The sequence below is a fragment of the Tachypleus tridentatus genome, chromosome 10 (genome assembly GCF_004210375.1).
Source record: "Tachypleus tridentatus isolate NWPU-2018 chromosome 10, ASM421037v1, whole genome shotgun sequence".
Taxonomy (NCBI): domain Eukaryota; kingdom Metazoa; phylum Arthropoda; class Merostomata; order Xiphosura; family Limulidae; genus Tachypleus; species Tachypleus tridentatus.
In genome coordinates this window covers 2,889,723-2,913,353 of record NC_134834.1, presented here as the reverse complement: position 1 = coordinate 2,913,353, position 23,631 = coordinate 2,889,723, and the positions used below count along the sequence as shown (strand labels likewise).

General features: G+C 33.5%; 1 protein-coding gene and 1 long non-coding RNA gene across 3 annotated transcripts in view; one reads left to right on the top strand and one right to left on the bottom strand.

Moving 5' to 3' along the window:
• Positions 1 to 8,390, top strand: part of LOC143228634 (uncharacterized) — a 32,241-nt gene extending 23,851 nt beyond the window's left edge. Inside the window, exon 3 of the long non-coding RNA XR_013015367.1 lies at positions 8,183 to 8,390. This is a non-coding gene — a long non-coding RNA (uncharacterized LOC143228634). The remainder of the gene's footprint in view (positions 1 to 8,182) is intronic.
• LOC143228633 (transient receptor potential protein-like) overlaps positions 1 to 23,128 on the bottom strand; it is a 44,296-nt gene extending 21,168 nt beyond the window's left edge. Inside the window, exons 1-6 of one of the 2 annotated variants that reach the window (XM_076459861.1) lie at positions 22,990 to 23,128; positions 10,348 to 10,696; positions 7,703 to 7,940; positions 3,939 to 4,283; positions 1,480 to 1,650; positions 378 to 612 (exon numbers count right to left, since the gene is read on the bottom strand). In XM_076459861.1, coding sequence (XP_076315976.1) covers positions 378 to 612; positions 1,480 to 1,650; positions 3,939 to 4,283; positions 7,703 to 7,940; positions 10,348 to 10,505 — 1,147 coding nt within the window. In that variant the 5' untranslated portion in view covers positions 10,506 to 10,696; positions 22,990 to 23,128. The remainder of the gene's footprint in view (positions 1 to 377; positions 613 to 1,479; positions 1,651 to 3,938; positions 4,284 to 7,702; positions 7,941 to 10,347; positions 10,697 to 22,989) is intronic. The other variant, XM_076459862.1, reaches the window with a different exon arrangement.
• Positions 23,129 to 23,631: the final 503 nt, after the last annotated feature.

The following is a 23,631-nucleotide window of genomic DNA, read 5'->3' as shown; positions in this document are numbered from 1 at the left end:
GACAGGAACTACTGATCTAGATGTTGACCATGACAGAGAGGGAACTACTGATCTAGATGTTGACAATGACAGAGTTTGAGAACTACTGATCTAGATGTTGACAATGACAGAGTTTGAGAACTACTGATCTAGATGTTGACCATGACAGAGGACAGGGACTATTGATCTAGTTGTTGACCATGACAGAGAGGGAACTACTGATCTAGTTGTTGACCATGACAGAGGACAGGAACTACTGATCTAGATGTTGACTATGATAGAGAGGGAACTACTGATCTAGATGTTGACCATGACAGAGGACAGGGACTATTGATCTAGATGTTGACCATGACTGAGAGGGGTCTACTGATCTAGATGTTCACAATAAAGTATCTCACACAAAAAGAAACAGTAAGATGCTGATTGACAGATGAATTTCATGAAAGGCTTCTTCATCTTGAGACCCATTTTGCTGTGTGGTGCCAAGATGTATACCATTGAGTAGACTGGGAACATAGCACTCAGTTTTGCGATCTCCAATATCTGACCAATAGAACCTTTCCTTCTAAATCCTGGCATCCCCTCATACCAGACAGAGGCAAGCAACTGTTGCACTTTGGAGTGAGCAACAAACTGAAAGACAAGTAATGGAATTCACTAAGTTCCTCTGTTTTTACGTTAAAGTTTCTTTAAAACGTATACTGGAACTTTAGTGTTAAACGGTGCAAAATCTATTTTTGAGCAATGATATTAGACTTCTGTGGTGTTGTGTTTTTGATGATGGTGTTATTGTGATGACAAGAACTATGTTTAATGATGATGGTGTTATTGTGATGACAAGAACTATGTTTAATGATGATGGTATAATTATGCATTATTCTTTTACCTTCAAATTTTTATGTTCACTAATATTATCCATAAGTGTCAGTGTAATTGTTTTTGTATAATTCCCTTTTCTGCTCCAGCGAGACACATTCATGGACATCATCAAATTGAAAGTCTTATAAACAAATATTCCACGATTGTCCTACGCGAACAATAAATTCTAATTTTATTTTATAAAGTAAGTAATTAGTTCCAATAACATGTTTTCCTGAACTGAAAAAAAACGATTACTTTACTCCTCAAGAAGACAAACTCAGAGCAGACCTGAAATACTGAGCTGAGGCCACACTCAAATCGTGTTAGTTTGGCAGGTAAATTGTTACTTAAGTTATAAAATAGCATCAACATTGTCGTACTGTCAACCTATATATCGTATGAGATAACATTCTTTCTTTTGTATTTTTGAAAATTGTAAATTTTCACTTATGGATTTCTTTAGGTAGTTTTGCTAACCGTTTTACGTAGACAATTTTGAGAATTTCACTAACTGGTTTTACGTACACATTTTTAACAGTTTCATTTATTCTTTTCTGTAAAGATTTTTGAGACTATTACTAATTACTTTCTGAGTTTCAATTACTGTTTTACGTAGCAATTTTGGAGACTTTCTCTTACCGTTTTCTGTTTGTAATTTACAGCAACTTTGAGACGTTCTAATTTCATTCTTTCTCCGGTCTGAAAAGCCGGGCCAGAGGGGTCATAATTTAATATGATTTCCAGTTCTGAAGATGTTCTAGCATGATCTAGAAGTGATGTGGCGAATTCTTGGCACCTTTGACGTAGTTCCTGGAACAGTTAGTGGACTTATTAATATAAAACTGGCCTCTTTTTAATCTAACATGCTTAATATACAGAATTACTTATTTTCATGCTATAGACCGACCTATAGGTTAACAACCTAAACAAAGTTCCGATACTGTTGTAGATTGTGTTTTAATGTAGACGTTTGTGTTATTATTGTCACAAAGTCATGTGTTTAAGGTTCGAATTTCTCTCCAAAGTTTTATAACACGAATTAGGCCAGAATAGATGACACAACATTCAGCCAGTTAGTCAGTCAGTTCGGTGTTGAAAATATTCAATTGTGTTTTGACGATAAACATGAGAAAACTAACAGGTAGTTGATTGTACAGTATTTAGTTATGTTTGTTTTTTGAATTTCGCGCAAAGCTACACGAGGGCTATCTGCTCTAGCCGTCCCTAATTTAGAAGTGTAAGACTAGAGGGAAGGCAGCTAGTAATCACCACCCACCGCCAACTCTTGGGCTTTTACCAACGAATTGTGGGATTGACCGTCACATTATAATGTCCACACAGCTAAAAAGACGAGCATGTTTGGTGCGACGGGGATTCGAACCCGCAACCCTCAGATTACGAGTCGAACGCCTTAACCACCTGGCCATGCCGGGCCGTATTTAGCTATGAAGCTAGGCCTATCGGTAGGTCCGTCTTGAAATTTGTGTAACGTTTAGTTGATAAAATAAAATGTTTTTGTTTTGAAATTCAGTGGACTGGACTGTAAATCATATAAACATTATAAACAATATAAACATTATAACATAAACATTATGACATAAACAATATGACATAAACATTATAAACAATATGACATAAACAATATAAACAATATGACATAAACAATATAAACATTATAACATAAACAATATAAACAATATGACATAAACAATATAAACAATATGACACAAACATTATAAACAATATGAACAATATAACATAAACATTATGACATAAACATTATAAACAATATGACAAACATTATAAACATTATAACATAAACAATATAAACAATATGACATAAACATTATAACATAAACATTATGACATAAACATTATGACATAAACATTATGACATAAACAATATGACATAAACATTATGACATAAACATTATAAACAATATGACATAAACAATATAAACAATATGACAAACAATATAAACATTATAATATAAACAATATGACATAAACAATATAAACATTATAATATAAACAATATGACATAAACAATATAAACATTATAATATAAACAATATGACATAAACAATATGACACAAACATTATAAACAATATGAACAATATAAACAATATAACATAAACAATATGACATAAACATTATAAACAATATGACATAAACAATATGACATAAACATTATAAACAATATGACATAAACAATATAAACAATATGACATAAACAATATAAACATTATAACATAAACAATATAAACAATATGACATAAACAATATAAACAATATGACACAAACATTATAAAGTTTACAACATAAACATTATAACACAAACAATATAAAGTTTACAACATAAACATTATAACACAAACAATATAAAGGTTACAACATAAACATTATAACACAAACAATATAAAGGTTACAACATTAACTTTAAAACACAAACAATATAAAGGTTACAACATAAACATTATAACATAATATAAAGGTTACAACATAAACATTATAACATAATATAAAGGTTACAACATAAACATTATAACATAATATAAAGGTTACAACATAAACTTTATATCACAAACAATATAAAGGTTACAACATAAACATAACAAATAATATAAAGGTTACAACATAAACATTATAACATAAACAATATAAAGGTTACAACATAAACGTTATAACATAAACAATATAAAGGTTACAACATAAACATTATAATGTTTATATTTATGTTATCTATGTTACAGCATTTCCCTAACCAGACTTGTTAGGGTTCTAATGCATTTTTATAAAACATAGGATATAAATCATAGAAATACATGTCTAAGAACAAAGTATAGTATGATTTGTATTTTAATAAGATTTTTGCAAATAGCTTGTTTGTAATATACGTAATTTATAGTCGATTTCTGAAGGACAAAGCTACACAATAGACTTCCTGACCTGAATCTACAATCGTTGGTGCGGGAAACAAATACTTAATATTATTTTCAACTTGATAAAACATAATAATTTTTAGTAGATTTTTTAAATTACATTTGGTTTTAACCAACACAAAAACGATATAAAATATTCGATTACCGTTACTTACTGTGTAGTCGACCTTAAATTCATTTTCTATAGAACTCAGGCGTCTCAGTTCCCAGCTCAGTTCAAAAGCCGTAAGAATCGGGTCTTTACTAGATAACGCTATCAGTGACGGAGACGAGAGGGCACGATAAGCATTAATTCTAGAACAAGAATGACGCAAACAGTCGCTAGAGGCCTTCACTACGCAGTCATCGCACCCGCAGCGTACATCGTGTGGCATAGGTAAGGTGGCGCCACGGTTGAGTAGTAGCTTCAGTATCTCGTAGTTGTCTTTATGGGAAGCAAGTATTAGAGGGGTGACGTCGGTCGTGTACTTGGCCATTTCATGAGCCACTTTCTCCCAACTCTGAAAGAAAGATACTTTATTAGCCTGTTCTCAGTGTGATTCATTATTATTGTTATTTATTTCTTCATAAAACGCTGTTTTCGCTTTTTAATGTTTTTAGAAAAGGTGAATTATTCGATTCATTCGCAATTTAATAACTTGTTATAAGATTTAACAGTTTTCTATTTGTTTCTACAGAACTCAGTACGTTTTATAAATATGATATTAGAATCTCACTACATCGTCACAGTCCTTGTTGCTGTGTCACATCTCACAACTTAACAATAGCCCTGCAGTGTGATTCCAGTGGTAACATTCTCCTCCTTAAGGTTGACATGATCAAAGCACACCCTCTCCATATAAGCTTTCCATAATCCACCTAGGGTATGAAGAAGAAAATTTATCAAAACCCTTTCTAACAGTCTAGCCACAGAGAAATCCATCCGACAACTTAAATCATATGTATTTCTTCCCAACCTTTTAAGATATTTGAACGGATATGGGAGCGGAAAGTGCTGGAGTATACGTGACTTATATCACTTTTCCAGATGGATATCCTTCCAGATAATGTCGTATACATGAATCGTTTTTGACACTACCTTTGGTGTTCGTGGATTCTCACACGCTATAAAACGCAGCACTTTGATTGGGTACGACTTGTTACATCATTTTGTTCCGAGGTGGTATCACTGATCAACGTTTCATTTGTTAAAGTACGAGAGGTATACTCGTTTGAGGAATTATATAATTCCCATTTGCACATGTCTTCATGAGTGTATAAATATTAAAGGGCGTAACACCCTTCACAAAAGCAATTTCTTGTCAGTGGCATCACGCTATCTACGTGAGACGCGCCAAACAATGTTAAAGTGTAGTTTTGATACACTCCGTTCCATCGCGACTTTATATTAGCTCTGGTTGTCACGTGACTTGCTGATTTGAATATACAAAATATATTTTATGTACTGTGTTCAACTCTCTGTAGTTACTGTAAACATTTGTAGACATCAAAATCTTCATCACTCCTTTCATAAATATGATAAAGGACTGCTATGGCCAAGTGGTTAAGGCACTCGACTCCTACTCAGAGGGTCGCGGGTTTGAATCCCGTCACACCAAACAAGCTCACCCTTTTAGCCGTGGGGGCGTTATAATGTTTTGGTCAATCCAATTAATAGTTGGTAAAAAGTACCCTGAGAGTTGGCGGTGGACGGTAATGACTAGCTGCTTTCACTCTGGTCTGACACTGCTAAATTATGCACGGCTAGCGCAAATAACTCTCATATAGCTTTGGGCGAACTTTCAAAACAAAAAAACAAACAAATATGACATATCGTATTAAATGCTTAAAATGGAAAGGATAGAACATGAACTGAAATAAAAATGTTTTATGTGCCTCTACCGTTGATAGTAAACAGTAGAGGTAGTAACTGTTTGTTTGTTTACTGTCAACAGTAGAGGTACGTAACTGTTTGTTTGTTTACTGTCAACAGTAGAGATACGTAACTGTTTGTTTGTTTACTGTCAACAGTAGAGATACGTAACTGTTTGTTTACTGTCAACAGTAGGGATACGTAACTGTTTGTTTGTTTACTGTCAACAGTAGAGATACGTAACTGTTTGTTTGTTTACTGTCAACAGTAGAGGTACTTGCCCACATCGAACCTTTATTTTCTGGAGGTAGGGATGCACATAAAAAAATAAGGTAACACGTTAAGTAACTGTTCGTCACATCTAACCCTTGAACATTGGTAGAATACAAGCAAGTTGAATTAATTTATTTAATAAGGTAGAATTATATGGGTTCGAAAGTGACTGGGTGTAATCACTTGTTGGGTCATGCGATATTACTGTTGAAGAGGATCATATTTTGTATCGTACTTTTAACACTTTCCTTGTAATTAAATGGTTTCTAGGGACACATTTACGTGGTTACTTACCAAAGTAGCTACAAGTTAAGTACACTACATGTCCAAAAGGTTGTGGACACCAGATCATCACACCCTTGATGAACATCTCATTACAAAACCATGGACATTTATATAGAGTTGATCACCCCTTGCTGTTATAATAGCTTTCACTCTTTTGGGAAGGTTTTCACTATATTTTGGAACATGGCTGCGGAAATTTGCTCCTATTCAGCCACAAGAGTATTAGTGAGGTCGGACACTGATGTCAGGCGAGAAGGTCTGGCTCACAGTCGGAGTTCCATTTCATCCCAAAGGTGTTCAATGGAGTTAAGGTCAGGGCTCTGTGCAGGCCAGTCAAATTCTACCACATCAATCTCGGGAGACCATATCTTTATGGACCTCATTTTGTGCACGGGAGCATTGTCATGCTGAAATAAAAAAGAACCTTCCCCAAACTGTTGCCACAAAGTTGGAAACAAACAATTCTCTAGAATATCATCGTATGCTGTAGCATTAAGAATTCTTTCCACTGAAACTAAAGAGCCTAGCCCAAACCATTAAAACAGCCCCAGACCATTATTCCTTCTCCACAGAACTCTACAGTTGGCACTATGCATTCAGGCAGGTAGCGTTCTTCTGGCATCAGTTAAACCCAGATTCATCTGTCAGACTGCCAGATAGTGAAGTGTGATTCAACACTCCAGAGAACACGTTTCCACTGCTCCAGAGTTTAATGACAGTATGCTTTACACCACTACAGCTGATGCTTGGAATTGCACATGGTGATCTTAGGCTTGTGTGTGGCTGCTCAGCCATGGAAACCCACTTTATGAAGCTCCCGACGAACAGTTCTTGTGCTGACATTGCTTCCAGAGGCAGGTTGGAATTTGGTAGTGAGTGTCCCAACTGTGGACAGACAATTTGTACCCGCTACGTGCTTCAGCACTCGGCTGTCCCGTTCTGTGAGCTCGTGTGGCCTACCGCTTCGTGGCTGAGCTGTTGTTGCTCCTAGACGTTTTCACTTCACAATAACATCACTTACAGTTGCCCTGATCAACTCTAGCAGGGCAGAAATTTGATAAACTGACTTGTTGGACAGGTGGCATTCTGTGACAGTGGCACGTTGAAAGTTACTGAGCTCTTCTGTGCGACCCATTCAACTGCCAATGTTTGTCTATGGAGATTGCATGGCTGTATGCTTGATTTTAGACACCATTTAGAAATGGGTGTGGCTGAAATAGTCGAATCCACGTTTTAGAAGGGGTGTCCACATACTTCTGGCCATGTAGTGTATATCATTCTAGTATTATAAAACGAGAGTGGAGTAGATTTTTAGAAACTAAAAATCCTAGTTTTACAGTTTCTCTTGAGTGCAAGTAACTTAACCTTTCATCATTAATGTGCACTTTGAGTTGACATAATCAAATACAAGTAGTTTTGTATCTCATGTCATACTCAGGTGTTTAACCTTATGTCCTGTGAACCACACGTGATGAACTAGGGTTAAGGTTGACGTTAAACACTTCTTACGTAGGGTTGTCCAGGCACGTGAACCTTCTCCTCATGTTGGAGCAACATCTCCACAGCTTCCACATATTCCTCCTCAATAGCACGCAAGAGACCATCTCCGGTCTCTATTCCATGTTTCAGTAAAAGCTCGATTAGTCCAGAATCCTCGTTCTCGATGGCCACCACCAGGGCTGTTCGTCCGAGCGGGTCACAAACATTGATGTTGAAGCGTGGATTAGACTTGTGATTCTCTAGAATTCTAAAACGAAACTTAGATCAGAATCTATTAACCAACAAACTTACATAAAATGAAACTTTAGAATGTATTAACCAACAAACTGACATAAAATAAAACTTTAGATCAGAATCTGTTAACCAACAAACTTGCACGATTTGTTTGTTTATTGTTATAGGCCCTTCCCTTGGACTTACACGGTTTGTTTGTTTATTGTTATAGGCCCTTCCCTTGGACTTACACGATTTGTTTGTTTATTGTTATAGGTCCTTCCCTTGGACTTACAGTAGAGCCATCAATGGTCATCCCCCAGAAGTGGAAATGGTAATGTATCATTCTGTAAGCTAAGCCTGAAATTTTGCTATGCAACTGAATGCAAATAACAAAATTAATTTCTAGCTTAGTGTGCATTTTGTTACCCGAATTTCAAAATATTTATTTCCTGACTTTTTGTTTTGTTACTGTAATTCTATGCCTCACTTCTGTGTAATTTGAATTTATGGATGTAGTTTGACGACAGCTCACATTCATGTTATAAATTATCAACTACGATATTTTTGGTTTCTTTTCTAAATAAATTATTATAGGACTTAAGAAGAGATCAAACTTGATGTTTTAGGTCGTTTTCATTCGTCCCCCGCTAGTACAGCGGTAAGTCTATTGATTTACAACGCTAAAATCAGGGGTTCAACTCCCCTCGGTGGACTCAGTAGATAGGCCGATGTGGCTTTGTTATAAGAAAAACACACACTCGTTTCCATTTTGTGAGTTAAGCGCCATCTGTCAATACGTAGAACAAATCCCACTGCTTTCGAAATTCGTAATATAACTGATGAAATTCATTCAGTTAATTTGATAATGAGATTTAATAACCGGATGTACTTCGGGTATGAAACTGAAAACTAAAATAGTATTTTCATGAAAGGCTACCACCAAGAGTCAGGGCCAACACCATAATAGGCCCAACAACAAGAGTCAACACCAATTTTTAACTTGCATAGTAAAGTAATTCTATTTTTTCATTTACTATACAGCTAGATAATACGACAAATAAGTCTAACATTTCAGTATTACTTACATGTAGGTATCGGTTTGAAACGTCAAAAGGAAAAAAACAACAACTACCTTTTCAAGTTTATATTTTCTAGATTTAGTATGAGTAAATGTATTGATCATACTGGAATGTCTATTTCATTCATAAGTTCATGTCCATTGGTCATCAGAGTAAGATTATTCGATCTGTTTTGACCCATGGTGCTTTTTGGTTGTATTTTAATCCTTTTCAGTTTTGAAAATGACCGTTCTCCAGTTGGTAACCGTGAATGACAAATAGATGCGCAAGGGAATTTCTACATTTGGAAGACAAGACTCCAAAGAATGGTCAATTATCAAACAGTAAAACTGTAACTGTACAAGTTCTTGTTTAGTGCCAAAACGACAAACAAGATAAGTGCTCAAAAGTTCAGTAAACTGCACCGAGACTTTCTTCCAAATCTTCTGGATTTGTCTTGGTCATATTTAATGACCTCTTCACAATCTCTTCAGGTGTAAACGACTGTAACTGAAGAAGGAATCCAAATACAACATTCACCTTTTGATAAGCATTCTGGCGTTTTGACATGGCAGAAAACAAGCCATCAGTAATGACCAGAAATGTTCGGCTTTCAATCTTCTGAAAAACGGTTTGAGATACAAGTGTATCAAAAGTTCCGGAACCACTGAAATAATCAGACTCGTGATTTGTGTTCTCTTCGTGTTTGTTGTTCACAATCTTTACACCAAATTGGTTTTTATCAGTTTCTTTGGCAAACTGTTTTCAGCCAAGAATACAAGTACTACACTGTTCGGTGTGTAACGGTACGTGAATTTTAAACCTTCAAAATCCACTTATAGAGCGTTCCATCTATATTTTGTTTAATGAGGAACAATCTATGGAGTTTTGTCTTTCGTTTAAAGTGCATAACGAAATGAACAATCCATTGTTATCAACGTATAATTTGGGAATGGTCAACACATGTTGATAGCTTGAAAGCATTTAGCGTGGGCCCTTGAAAGTGCTACTAGGATAATCCAGCATTGCCAGGGGTAATGTGAAAACTTCTGGAAAAATTAAAAACTTGAATCCGTTGTTGAAGAGTTCTGGTGAGTTATGAACAATTCCACTAACCAGCAATTAACTTTATCGTACTGATTCATCTTTATTGGTTAGTTTGATTATATTTGTTTATACATATGTGAGGAAGTATAATTCTTGCTCTCAAGTCTTCCTGACGGTAGGTGGCGCATATCTATATTCACACCTTTATTTATTAGCTATTTAAAAATACGTTGGGAAGTTAGGGATATTAACCGTAAAATTAAAACGTTGTTATTGGTTGTCATAGAAAGAATGTGTAAACATATGATCCTAAAATCCAAGCTTCACACTTACTTTCGAACTGAGACAATGTCTCCCCGCTCTGCACACAATAAATATTTCTTTTCGTAGATACTAAGTTGACAGTCAAGTTGCTCTGTCAGATAAGAAAACGTCTCTTTGCAGTGGTCTGATTGGTTTCCGAGAAGGTCGTTCTTCCTCATTGGAAACATCCCGGACAACTTTATACTGAAGTTCCAATGTCACTTATGTCGCTTCTTGTTAATAAATCACTGTTTCTATCTCAGTATTCATGTCGAAACATTTATGAATGTGTGACGACAAGCGCCATTAGCCACTTTTGTTATCACTTAGAGACATTGCTCACTTCCATTGGATATTACGATGATTCTGTAAAGAAACGCTGAAAACACATATTAATATTATTTACAAAATAAACATCAAACATAAATTAATAATAATACTATGTTGTGGTAAATCAGTAAGATAAATAAGTTTAAGATAACTGTTACAAGACGAGTTTATAAATCAGATAGACGTTTCCTAACCATTGGGACAGTTCTCTCAATTCCTTTAAAAAGTTTTAACAGTTTGAGTAGATTTCTCTATATCTAATAAACAGTATAAACGATTTGGACAAAATTGTCTGTGTCTTTCAGCAGTTTTAACGGCTTGGGCAGAAGTCTCTACATATATAAAAAATTTTAATGGTTGCAGCAGTTCTCACTACGTATTTAAACAGTTTTACAGGATAGGACTGTTCTCTCTACATCTGTAAACAGTTTTAATGGTTACCATTGTTCTCTCAACATGTGTAACAGTTCTAATGGTTACGACTGTTCTCTCTACATATGTAAACAGTTTTAATGGTTACCACTGTTCTCACTACGTATGTAAACAGTTTTAATGGTTGCGACTGTTTTCACTACGTATTTAAACAGTTTTAATGGTTACGACTGTTCTCTCTACATATATAAACAATTTTAATGGTTGCGACTGTTCTCACTACGTATTTAAACAGTTTTAATGGTTACGACTGTTCTCTCTACATATATAAACAATTTTAATGGTTGCAACAGTTCTCACTACGTATTTAAACAGTTTTAATGGTTACGACTGTTCTCTCTACATATATAAACAATTTTAATGGTTGCGACTGTATTCACTACGTATTTAAACAGTTTTAATGGATACGACTGTTCTCTCTACATATGTAAACAATTTTAATGGTTGCGACTGTATTCACTACGTATTTAAACAATTTTAATGGTTGCGATTGTTCTCACCACGTATTTAAACAGTTTTAATGGTTATGACTGATCTCTCTACTTATGTAAACAGTTTTAGTGGTTGTGACTGTTCTCTATATATGTAAACAGTTTTAATGGTTACGATTGTTCTCTCAACATGTGTAACAGTTTTAATGGTTACGACTGTTCTTACTACGTATGTAAACAGTTTTAATGGTTGCAACTGTTCTCACTACGTATGTAAACAGTTTTAATGGTTGCGACTGTTCTCACTACGTATGTAAACAGTTTTAATGGTTGCAACTGTTCTCACTACGTATTTAAACAGTTTTAATGGTTACGACTGTTCTCTGAACATATGTAAACAGTTTTAATGGTTACGACTGTTCTCTCTACATGTGTAAACAGTTTTAATGGTTGCGACTGTTCTCTCTACATGTGTAAACAGTTTTGATGGTTACAACTGTTCTCTCTACATGTGTAAACAGTTTTGATGGTTACGAATGTTCTCTCTACATGTGTAACAGTTCTAATGGTTACGACTGTTCTCTCTACATATGTAACTGTTTTAATGCTTACGACTGTTCTCTCCACATGTGTAAACAGTTTTTATGGTTACGACTGTTCTCTCTACATGTGTAACAGTTCTAATGGTTATGACTGTTCTCTATACATGTGTAACAGTTCCAATGGTTGCGACTGTTCTCTCTACATGTGTAAACAGTTTTGATGGTTACAACTGTTCTCTCTACATGTGTAAACAGTTTTGATGGTTACGAATGTTCTCTCTACATGTGTAACAGTTCTAATGGTTACGACTGTTCTCTCTACATATGTAACTGTTTTAATGCTTACGACTGTTCTCTCCACATGTGTAAACAGTTTTTATGGTTACGACTGTTCTCTCTACATGTGTAACAGTTCTAATGGTTATGACTGTTCTCTATACATGTGTAACAGTTCTAATGGTTGCGACTGTTCTCTCTACATGTGTAACAGTTCTAATGGTTACGACTGTTCTCTCTACATGTCTAACAGTTCTAATGGTTACGACTGTTCTCTCTACATGTGTAAACAGTTTTAATGGTTGCTACAGTTCTCACTACGTATTTAAACAGTTTTATTGGTTACGACTGTTCTCTCTACATATATAAATAATTTTAATAGTTGCGACTGTATTCACTACGTATTTAAACAGTTTTAATGGATACGACTGTTCTCTCTACATATGTAAATAGTTCTAATGGTTGCGACTGTTCTCTCTGCATGTGTAACAGTTCTAATGGTTACGACTGTTCTCTCTACATGTGTAAACAGTTTTAATGGTTACGACTGTTCTCTCTACATGTGTAACAGTTTTAATGGTTGCAACAGTTCTCACTACGTATTTAAACAGTTTTAATGGTTACGACTGTTCTCTCTACATATATAAACAATTTTAATGGTTGCGACTGTATTCACTACGTATTTAAACAGTTTTAATGGATACGACTGTTCTCTCTACATATGTAAACAATTTTAATGGTTGCGACTGTTCTCACCACGTATTTAAACAGTTTTAATGGTTACGTCTGATTTCTCTACTTATGTAAACAGTTTTAGTGGTTGTGACTGTTCTCTATATATGTAAATAGTTCTAATGGTTGCGACTGTTCTCTCTACATGTGTAACAGTTCTAATGGTTACGACTGTTCTCTCTACATGTGTAAACAGTTTTAATTGTTACGACTGTTCTCTCTACATGTGTAACAGTTCTAATGGTTACGACTGTTCTCTCTACATGTGTAACAGTTCTAATAGTTGCAACTGTTCTCACTACGTATTTAAACAGTTTTAATGGTTACGACTCTTCTCTCAACATATGTAAACAGTTTTAATGGTTACGACTGTTCTCTCTATATGTGTAAACAGTTTTAATGGTTGCGACTGTTCTCTCTACATATGTAAACAGTTTTAATGGTTACGACTGTTCTCTTTACATGTGTAAACAGTTTTGATGGTTACGACTGTTCACTCTACATGTGTAAACAGTTTTGATGGTTACGACTGTTCTCTCTACATGTGTAACAGTTCTACTGGTTGCGACTTTTCTCTACATGTGTAACAGTTCTAATGGTTACGACTGTTCTCTCTACATGTGTAAACAGTTCTAATGGTTACGACTGTTCTCTCTACATTTGTAACAGTTCTAATGGTTGCTACTTTTCTCTCTACATGGGTAACAGTTCTAATGGTTACGACTGTTCTTTCCCAAAACTATTAAAACTGTTTACATACGTAGAGAGAACAGTCTCAACCATTGAAACAGTTTTAACAGTTGGAATAATTCTCTCGCTACATGTTTAAACAGTTTTAACGATTTCGACCATTCTCTCTATACTTTAAACAGTTTGACTAGAGTTCTCTACATATATAAACAGCATTAACATTCTGGTAAGAGTTCTTTATATATTTAAACAGTTTTAAAAAATTGGCAGGGAACTGTACATGTTTATACAGTATTAATAGTTGAGACACTATTGGCAGAGAACTGTACATGTTTATACAGTATTAATAGTTGAGACACTATTGGTAGAGAACTGTACATGTTTATACAGTATTGATAGTTGAGACACTATTGGCAGAGAACTGTACATGTTTATACAGTATTAATAGTTGAGACACTATTGGCAGAGAACTGTACATGTTTATACAGTATTGATAGTTGAGACACTATTGGCAGAGAACTGTACATGTTTATACAGTATTAATAGTTGAGACACTATTGGCAGAGAACTGTACATGTTTATACAGTATTAATAGTTGAGACACTATTGGCATAGAACTGTACATGTTTATACAGTATTAATAGTTGAGACACTATTGGCAGAGAACTGTACATGTTTATACAGTATTAATAGTTGAGACACTATTGGCAGAGAACTGTACATGTTTATACAGTATTAATAGTTGAGACACTATTGGCAGAGAACTGTACATGTTTATACAGTATTGATAGTTGAGACACTATTGGCAGAGAACTGTACATGTTTATACAGTATTAATAGTTGAGACACTGTTGGCAGAGAACTGTACATGTTTATACAGTATTAATAGTTGAGACACTATTGGCAGAGAACTGTACATGTTTATACAGTATTAATAGTTGAGACACTATTGGCAGAGAACTGTACATGTTTATACAGTATTAATAGTTGAGACACTATTGGCAGAGAACTGTACATGTTTATACAGTATTAATAGTTGAGACACTATTGGCAGAGAACTGTACATGTTTATACAGTATTAATAGTTGAGACACTATTGGCAGAGAACTGTACATGTTTATACAGTATTAATAGTTGAGACACTATTGGCAGAGAACTGTACATGTTTATACAGTATTAATAGTTGAGACACTATTGGCAGAGAACTGTACATGTTTATACAGTATTAATAGTTGAGACACTATTGGCAGAGAACTGTACATGTTTATACAGTATTAATAGTTGAGACACTATTGGTAGAGAACTGTACATGTTTATACAGTATTGATAGTTGAGACACTATTGGCAGAGAACTGTACATGTTTATACAGTATTAATAGTTGAGACACTATTGGCAGAGAACTGTACATGTTTATACAGTATTAATAGTTGAGACACTATTGGCAGAGAACTGTACATGTTTATACAGTATTAATAGTTGAGACACTATTGGCAGAGAACTGTACATGTTTATACAGTATTAATAGTTGAGACACTATTGGCAGAGAACTGTACATGTTTATACAGTATTAATAGTTGAGACACTATTGGCAGAGAACTGTACATGTTTATACAGTATTAATAGTTGAGACACTATTGGCAGAGAACTGTACATGTTTATACAGTATTGATTGTTGAGACACTATTGGCAGAGAACTGTACATGTTTATACAGTATTGATAGTTGAGACACTATTGGCAGAGAACTGTACATGTTTATACAGTATTAATAGTTGAGACACTATTGGCAGAGAACTGTACATGTTTATACAGTATTAATAGTTGAGACACTATTGGCAGAGAACTGTACATGTTTATACAGTATTAATAGTTGAGACACTATTGGCAGAGAACTGTACATGTTTATACAGTATTAATAGTTGAGACACTATTGGCAGAGAACTGTACATGTTTATACAGTATTGATAGTTGAGACACTATTGGCAGAGAACTGTACATGTTTATACAGTATTAATAGTTGAGACACTGTTGGCAGAGAACTGTACATGTTTATACAGTATTAATAGTTGAGACACTGTTGGTAGAGAACTGTACATGTTTATACAGTATTAATAGTTGAGACACTATTGGCAGAGAACTGTACATGTTTATACAGTATTAATAGTTGAGACACTATTGGCAGAGAACTGTACATGTTTATACAGTATTAATAGTTGAGACACTATTGGCAGAGAACTGTACATGTTTATACAGTATTAATAGTTGAGACACTATTGGCAGAGAACTGTACATGTTTATACAGTATTAATAGTTGAGACACTATTGGCAGAGAACTGTACATGTTTATACAGTATTGATTGTTGAGACACTATTGGCAGAGAACTGTACATGTTTATACAGTATTGATAGTTGAGACACTATTGGCAGAGAACTGTACATGTTTATACAGTATTAATAGTTGAGACACTATTGGCAGAGAACTGTACATGTTTATACAGTATTAATAGTTGAGACACTATTGGCAGAGAACTGTACATGTTTATACAGTATTAATAGTTGAGACACTATTGGCAGAGAACTGTACATGTTTATACAGTATTAATAGTTGAGACACTATTGGCAGAGAACTGTACATGTTTATACAGTATTGATAGTTGAGACACTATTGGCAGAGAACTGTACATGTTTATACAGTATTAATAGTTGAGACACTGTTGGCAGAGAACTGTACATGTTTATACAGTATTAATAGTTGAGACACTGTTGGTAGAGAACTGTACATGTTTATACAGTATTAATAGTTGAGACACTATTGGCAGAGAACTGTACATGTTTATACAGTATTAATAGTTGAGACACTATTGGCAGAGAACTGTACATGTTTATACAGTATTAATAGTTGAGACACTGTTGGTAGAGAACTGTACATGTTTATACAGTATTAATAGCTGAGACACTATTGGCAGAGAACTGTACATGTTTATACAGTATTAATAGCTGAGACACTATTGGCAGAGAACTGTACATGTTTATACAGTATTAATAGTTGAGACACTATTGGCAGAGAACTGTACATGTTTATTAATAGTTGAGACACTTTTCTATATTTTTTTAACCATTTCTAACGTCTGGAAAGTTCACTACACGTTTAGACATTTTCATCACTTAGGACAGTTCTCTCTACACGTTTCAACTGTTTTAACGGAGTGAGGAGAATTCTCTACACGTTTTAAGTATTTTAACAGTTTGGACAGTATTTTCTGCACGTTTAGACAGTTCTAACGATTGGGAAGTGTCTTGATCAATCACTAATAATCCAAATGTTTTGATTAATTACCAAGAACCCTAAAGCATCGTGGATTATGTAAAGTTTTGTATTTATAAGTGCCACATGATTAATGTGAAAGTTCTCTTTACATGTGACACGTGGTTTATTTTAAAGCTTTTTTTTATATATGCTACGTGAATTACAGTAAGTCTTATTTTGTAAATTACTTTCCAGCCAATCTCCACAATAATGGGTGTAAATGGTTATTTTAATACTAAATGATAAAAACTATATTTTAACTTTATATAAGTGGTCATATTGTTCTATACAAACAAATATTTAATACTAAATGATAAATCTATATTTTAACTTTATATAAGTGGTCATATTGTTCTATACAAACAAATACCAATGTCAAATTATTTCATTTTCTGATAAGATGAACGATTCAGGTCTTATTAAGATGTTAAATTATCTCATTAATTGACATGAAGACGTTTAATCTTCCATTAACACTGTTAACTGACCTCGTAGGTTGAACGAAAATATTGTAGTTAAAGTATATATCTCTGTGTAAGATTCACAGACTTCAGATCCAGTAAATACCTCTGTGTAAGATTAACATATTTCAGTTCCAGTATATACCTCTGTGTAAGATTAACAGATTTCAGATCCAGTAAATACCTCTGTGTAAGATTAACATATTTCAGTTCCAGTATATACCTCTGTGTAAGATTAACAGATTTCAGTTCCAGTAAATATCTCTGTGTAAGATTAACAGATTTCAGTTCCAGTAAATATCTCTGTGTAAGATTAACAGATTTCAGTTCCAGTAAATATCTCTGTGTAAAATTAACAGATTTCAGTTCCAGTATATACCTCTGTGTGAGATTCACAGATTTCAGTTCCAGTAAATATCTGTGTGTAAGATTAACAGATTTCAGATCCAGTAAATATCTCTGTGTAAGATTCACAGATTTCAGTTCCAGTAAATATCTCTGTGTAAGATTCACAGATTTCAGTTCCAGTAAATGTCTCTGTGTAAGATTAACAGATTTCAGTGCCAGTAAATATCTCTGTGTAAGATTCACAGATTTATATCCAGAAATATCTCTGTGTATGATTCACAGATTTCAGTTCCAGTAAATATCTCTGTGTAAGATTCACAGATTTCAGTTCCAGTAAATATCTCTGTGTAAGATTAACATATTTCAGTTCCAGTAAATATCTCTGTGTGAGATTCACAGATTTCAGTTCCAGTAAATATCTCTGTGTAAGATTAACATATTTCAGTTCAAGTAAATATCTGTGTGTAAGATTCACAGATTTCAGTTCCAGTATATACCTCTGTGTAAGATTAACATATTTCAGTTCCAGTAAATATCTCTCTGTAAGATTAACAGATTTCAGTTTCAGTAAATATCTCTGTAAGATTCACAGATTTCAGTTCCAGTATATACCTCTGTGTAAGATTAACAGATTTCAGTTCCAGTAAATATCTCTGTGTAAGATTAACAGATTTCAGTTCCAGTAAATATCTCTGTGTAAGATAAACAGATTTCAATTCCAGTAAATATTGCTGTAAGATTCACAGATTTCAGTTCCAGTAAATATCTCTGTGTAAGATTCACAGATTTCAGTTCCAGTAAATATCTCTGTAAGATTCACAGATTTCAGTTCCAGTAAATATCTCTATAAGATTCACAGATTTCAGTTCCAGTAAATATCTCTGTGTAAGATTAACAGATTTCAGTTTTAGTAGATATCTCTGTGTAAGATTAACAGATTTCAGTTCCAGTATATATCTCTGTGTAAGATTAACAGATTTCAGTTCCAGTAAATATCTATGTGTAAGATTCACAGATTTCAGTTCCAGTAAATATCTCTGTAAGATTAACAGATTTCAGTTCCAGTAAATATCTCTGTGTAAGATTAACAGATTTCAGTTTTAGTAGATATCTCTGTGTAAGATTAACAGATTTCAGTTCCAGTAAATGTCTCTGTGTAAGATTCACAGATTTCAGTTCCAGTAAATATCTCTGTGTAAGATTAACAGATTTCAGTTCCAGTAAATATCTATGTGTAAGATTCACAGATTTCAGTTCCAGTAAATATCTCTGTGTAAGATTAACAGATTTCAGTTCCAGTAAATATCTCTGTGTAAGATTAACAGATTTCAGTTCCAGTAAATATCTCTGTGTAAGATTAACATATTTCAGTTCCAGTATATATCTCTGTGTAAGATTAACAGATTTCAGTTCCAGTAAATATCTATGTGTAAGATTAACAGATTTCAGTTCCAGTAAATATTTGTGTGTAAGATTAACAGATTTCAGTTCCAGTAAATATCTATGTGTAAGATTAACAGATTTCAGTTTTAGTAGATATCTCTGTGTAAGATTAACAGATTTCAGTTCCAGTAAATATCTCTGTGTAAGATTAACAGATTTCAGTTCCAGTATATACCTCTGTGTAAGATTAATAGATTTCAGTTTCAGTAAATATCTCTGTGTAAGATTAACAGGAACCTTCACGTAATTGTTAATTTCATGAGTCACAGTTGACTGATTCAACAGATATAAAAAATGTAACACAATGTGTTAAGAGATCTTTCCAGGACCTATAAAGTTATCATATGTTTAGTATTTATTGTTTCATATCTTTGGCCTATTAGTGATATAAAATGTCGTGGTGGGAACTGAGTTTGAGTCAAATAATGAATGGTTTATTCTTCCTTAGTGTTGGTAAACCATAAATTAGAACGAGGTATGTCTTGAAGATGTCTAGTAAGACGAATTATAAGTGAATTTCGACCAACCCAGTGTATGTAATAATTTAATCAGTAATTCTACAGGGTTACAAATGATAGGTTGTTGAACAAACAGAAATAAAAATTGCTTTTTAAAGTTTTGATTACTGTAGTTCATTTTACAAACTACCCATATTTGTTCCTTGATTTATCAAATATTAATTATAATGTGGCTCGTATGTTGTTTCGAAGTCTACCTCTCATATAGTAATCCTATTGTCGTCACTTATTTAAGTGTATTTTGTATCCCTGAAGAGAAATATTTTGGCTTAAAAACTTTAAAATATTTAAACGTATAGACAGAAATGTCCCAACTATTAAATATATTTAAACGTATAGAGCGAACTGTCCCAACCATTAAAAGTTTTTAAACGTATAGAGAGAATTGTTCCAACTTTTAAAATATTTAAACGATAGAGCGAACTGTCCCAACCATTAAAAGTTTTTAAACGTATAGAGAGAAATGTCCCAACTATTAAATATATTTAAACGTATAGAGCGAACTATCCCAACCATTAAAAGTTTTTAAACGTATAGAGAGAATTGTTCCAACTTTTAAAATATTTAAACGATAGAGCTAACTGTCCCAACCATTAAAAGTTTTAAACGTATAGAGAGAAATGTCCCAACTATTAAATATATTTAAACGTATAGAGCGAACTGTCCCAACCATTAAAAGTTTTTAAACGTATAGAGAGAAATGTCCCAACTATTAAATATATTTAAACGTATAGAGCGAACTGTCCCAACCATTAAAAGTTTTTAAACGTATAGAGAGAATTGTCCAACTTTTAAAATATTTAAACGTATAGAGCTTAACTGTCCCAACCATTAAAAGTTTTTAAACGTATAGAGAGAAATGTCCCAACTATTAACTATATTTAAACGTATAGAGCGAACTGTCCGAACCATTAAAAGTTTTTAAACGTATAGAGAGAATTGTTCCAACTTTTAAAATATTTAAACGTATATAGCGAACTGTCCCAACCATTAAAAGTTTTTAAACGTATAGAGAGAAATGTCTCAACTATTAAATATATTTAAACGTATAGAGAGAAATGTCCCTACTATTAAATATATTTAAACGTAGAGAGCGAACTGTCCCAACCAATAAAAGTTTTTAAACGTATAGAGAGAAATATCCCAATTATTAAATATATTTAAACGTATAGAGCGAACTGTCCAAACCATTAAAACTTTTTAAACGTGTAGAGAGAAATGTCCCAACTATTAAATATATTTAAACGATAGAGCGAACTGTCCCAACCATTAAAAGTTTTAAACGATATAGAGAGAATTGTTCCAACTTTTAAAATATTTAAACGCATAGAGCGAACTGTCCCAACCATTAAAAGTTTTTAAACGTATAGAGAGAAATGTCCCAACTATTAGAAATATATAAACGTATAGAGCGAACTGTCCCAACCATTAAAAGTTTTAAACGTATAGAGAGAATTGTTCCAACTATTAAATATATTTAAACGTATAGAGCGAACTGTCCAAACCATTAAAACTTTTTAAACGTGTAGAGAGAAATGTCCCAATTATTAAATATATTTAAACGTATAGAGCGAACTGTCCCACCATTAAAAGTTTTTAAACGTATAGAGAGAATTGTTCCAACTTTTAAAATATTTAAACGCATAGAGCGAACTGTCCCAACCATTAAAAGTTTTTAAACGTATAGAGAGAAATGTCCCAACTATTAGAAATATATAAACGTATAGAGCGAACTGTCCCAACCATTAAAAGTTTTTAAACGTATAGAGAGAATTGTTCCAACTTTTAAAATATTTAAACGCATAGAGCGAACTGTCCCAACCATTAAAAGTTTTTAAACGTATAGAGAGAAATGTCCCAACTATTAAAAATATTTAAACGTATAGACTGAACGGTCTGAATCATTAAAATTAGTTAAACTTGTAGAGAGAACTGTCCAAACCATTAAATGATTTAAACGTATATAGAGAACTGTCCCAAGTATTCAAAATATTTAAACATATATAGAGAATTGTCCCAACCATTAAATGATTTAAACGTATATAGAGAACTGTCCTAACCATTAAATGATTTAAACGTATATAGAGAACTGTCCCAAGTATTCAAAATATTTAAACATATATAGAGAATTGTCCCAACCATTAAATGATTTAAACGTATATAGAGAACTGTCCCATGTATTCAAGATATTTAAACATATATATAGAGAACTGTCCCAAGTATTCAAAATACTTAAACATTGATATTGTCTCAACCATTAAATGAGTTAAACGTATTTAGAGAACTGTCCCATGTATTCCAGATATTTAAACATATATAGAAAACTGTCCCAACCATTAAAAGTTTTTAAACGTATAGAGAGAATTGTTCCAACTTTTAAAAATATTTAAACGTATAGACTGAACAGTCTGAATCATTAAAATTATTTAAATTTGTAGAGAGAACTGTCCTAACCATTAAATGATTTAAAAGTATATAGAGAACTGTCCCAAGTATTCAAAATATTTAAACATATATAGAGAATTGTCCCAACCATTAAATGATTTAAACGTATATAGAGAACTGTCCCATGTATTCAAGATATTTAAACATATATAGAGAACTGTCCCAACCATTAAATGATTTAAACGTATATAGAGAACTGTCCCAAGTATTCAAAATATTTAAACATATATAGAGAATTGTCCCAACCATTAAATGATTTAAACGTATATAGAGAACTGTCCCATGTATTCAAGATATTTAAACATATATATAGAGAACTGTCCCAAGTATTCAAAATATTTAAACATTGATATTGTCCCAACCATTAAATGAGTTAAACGTGTTTAGAGAACTGTCCCATGTATTCCAGATATTTAAACATATATAGAAAACTGTCCCAACCATTAAATGATTTAAACGTATATAGAGAACTGTCCCAAGTATTCAAAATATTTAAACATATAGAGAGAACTGTCCTAACCATTAAAAGTATTTAAACTTGTTGAGAGAACTGTTCCAACCCTTTAAATATGTCCTAACAATTACAAGTGTTTAACGCACCAACCGTATCATAACTATTGATATATATAAAAACAAATATACTGTTTACAACATAATGTGTTATAATAACACGTAACGCACATTACATTTCAGTAAACAACACAGTTTCAACACTTACCGTGTTCTTCAGTGATGTGCGAAAACTTTGGAGACATGAAAACAGAATTCACTCGAAGAACAACTGAAGACAGAAGCCAAGTTGTTCAGTGCCTGTAACTGTCTGGAACAAAGACAGAAGCCAAGTTGTTCAGTGCCTGTATGTTGTAGTGCTTCATCAGTTAGTGTTTAGCAGTACTTGGTTAAATAGATTATCGAATCACTGTGCAACATTTCATAAAGATACACGTGTTATGACCGAGTTAGACTTGAAGTTTTAATAAGAAAATGGTTCTAATTAGACATTAAATATGAAACTGGATCTAATTTGACTTGAAATTTTAATATAAAACTGGATCTAATTAGATTAAGGCGTTCGACTCGTAATCTGAGGGTTGCGGGTTCGAATCCCCGTCGCATCAAACATGCTCGCCCTTTCAACCGTGGGGGCGTTATTATGTAACGGTCAATCCCACTATTCGTTGGTACTAAGAGTAGCCCAAAAGTTGGCGGTGGTTGGTGATGACTAGCTGCCTTCCCTCTAGTCTTACACTGCTAAATTAGGGACGGCTCGGTGCAGTGGGCTAACAACCTGCTCACTTAAAAGCTTGTTCATGAAACCACAATAGATTGCGGCCCTATGTTCCTTGATGGAATCGAGTGG